A 2,021-nucleotide genomic window follows, 5' to 3' on the forward strand; every position below is an offset into this window, starting at 1 on the left:
TGCCTGTTTTGTTTGTGTTTGTTTGTTTGAGCCAGATGGAGTCTGGCTCTGTCGCCCAGGCTGGAGTGCAGTGGCACGATCTCGGCTCACTGCAACCTCCACCTCCCAGGTTCAAGCAATTCTCCTGCCTCAGCCTCCCAAGTAGCTGGGATTACAGGTATGTGCTACCACGCCTGGCTAGTTTTTGTATTTCTAGTAGAGACGGAGTTTCACCATGTTGGCCAGCCTGGTCTCCAACTCCTGACCTCAGGTGATCCACCTGCTTTGGCTTCCCAAAGTGCTGGGATTACAGGCGTGAGCCACCGCTCACGACCCAGGTCTCCCCATTCTGATTCCTTCTCTCGCCCCACACCATACAGCTCTGCCTGGAGCCTGAAGGCTGGGCCCAGAGTGGCTCCTGGTTCCCCACTCTCAACACCAGGAATTCACCAGCCCAGGAGGCTGACAGCCTGGGAGAGCTTCTGGGGCCCGTCTCTTCTCAGCACCCATCTGCAGGGTGATGGGGGCTCTGGCCGCCTGGAGCCGCTCCTGCCCCGGCATTGCCCTCCGCCCTGTGACTCACCAGATACTCGCTCTCGGCATCCAAAGCGCTGGTGGCTTCATCCAGGATGAGGACCGGGGGGTTCCGAACCAGAGCCCGGGCCATGGCCACCCGCTGCTTCTGGCCACCTGACAGCTGGGCGCCCTTCTCCCCTGTCTCTGTATGGCGGAGACACAGAGACAATTTAGCAGCAGGTGAGGCCGGGCGGCCCTGGGGAAGAGTGAGGGGCCCTGCCCTGCAGCTGTGCAAAGCGCCGGCTGGAACCCACAGCTTGAAAGCTCATGAAATGATGTTCCCCTCACCCAACTCATCAGGGGCATGCAGATTAAGCCTACATGCGAATTGATACCAAGTTACCAATTTTCACCCATTCATTTGGCAGAAACCCAAACATCTGACAGTACACAGTGCAGGTGAGGCTGCGGGGAGACAGGCCCTCACCCATCCTCCTGGAGAAGGGGAGTTGGAGCAAGTCCCATGGCTTGAAGAGCTGCAGCCATCACCCTGGGTCTGAGTCTGTGCAGTGCAAAGGTTGCGTGTATTCACCACAGATGTGCGGCCTATGGCCCAGCAAGCCCACCTGGACCAATTTTCCCCATGGACCAACTTCCTCCCATGCACAACAATAGAGACACAGGTCACGCATGACTCACAGCACTATTATTGCAAAAAATAAAACAAATAGACTCAAATGTCCATCAACAGGAAATGGAGTCAATAAATTATTATTATTTTAGAGACAGGGTCTCACTCTCTCACCCATGCTAGAGTGCAGTAGTGAATCATTGCTTACTGTAGCCTCAAACTTCTTGGTTCAAGCAATCCTCCAGCCTCAGCCTTCTGAGTAACTGAGAATACAGGTGCATGCCACCACACCTGGTTAACTTAAAATATTTTTCTATAGAGGTGGGGTCTCACTACACTGCCCAAGCTGTTCTCAAACCCCTGGTCTCAAGCGATCCTCTTGCCTTGGCCTCCAAAGTGCTGGGATTACAGGCGTGAGCCACTGCACCTGGACATGCCACCAGCTCTTTATTATTTCATTTTGCTTTCATTGAGATAAAACTGACATAACATAAACATAACCATTGTAAAGTGAATAATCCGGGCTGGGCGCAGTAGCTCACGCTTGTAATCCCAGCACTTTGGGAGGCTGAGGCAGGCAGATCACAAGGTCAGGAGATCGAGACCACCTGGCTAACATGGCGAAACCCTGTCTCTACTAAAAATACAAAAAATTAGCCGGGTGTGGTGGCACATGCTTGTAATCTCAGCTACTCGGGAGGCTGAGGCAAGAGAATCACTTGAACCCAGGAGGCAGAGGTTGCCGTGAGCTGAGATCGCGCTACTGCACTCCAGCCTGAGTGACAGAGCGGGACTCCATCTCAAAAAAAAAGTGAATAATCCAGTGACATTTAGTGCATTCACAGTGTTGCATAACTACCACCTCTATTTAATTCTAAAACATTATTTAAAAATA

General features: G+C 52.5%; 1 protein-coding gene across 3 annotated transcripts in view; it reads right to left on the reverse strand.

The window, feature by feature from the left end:
• Window positions 1–2,021, reverse strand: part of ABCB9 (ATP-binding cassette, sub-family B (MDR/TAP), member 9) — a 45,168-nt gene that overhangs the window by 4,397 nt on the left and 38,750 nt on the right. For all 3 annotated transcript variants that reach the window (XM_011964523.1, XM_011964524.1, XM_011964522.1), the window contains one exon: window positions 563–699. In XM_011964523.1, the coding sequence (XP_011819913.1) occupies window positions 563–699 (137 nt within the window). The remainder of the gene's footprint in view (window positions 1–562; window positions 700–2,021) is intronic.

Source organism: Mandrillus leucophaeus, unplaced genomic scaffold, assembly GCF_000951045.1.
Source record: "Mandrillus leucophaeus isolate KB7577 unplaced genomic scaffold, Mleu.le_1.0 Scaffold7, whole genome shotgun sequence".
In the NCBI taxonomy this organism is placed as follows: Eukaryota; Metazoa; Chordata; class Mammalia; order Primates; family Cercopithecidae; genus Mandrillus; species Mandrillus leucophaeus.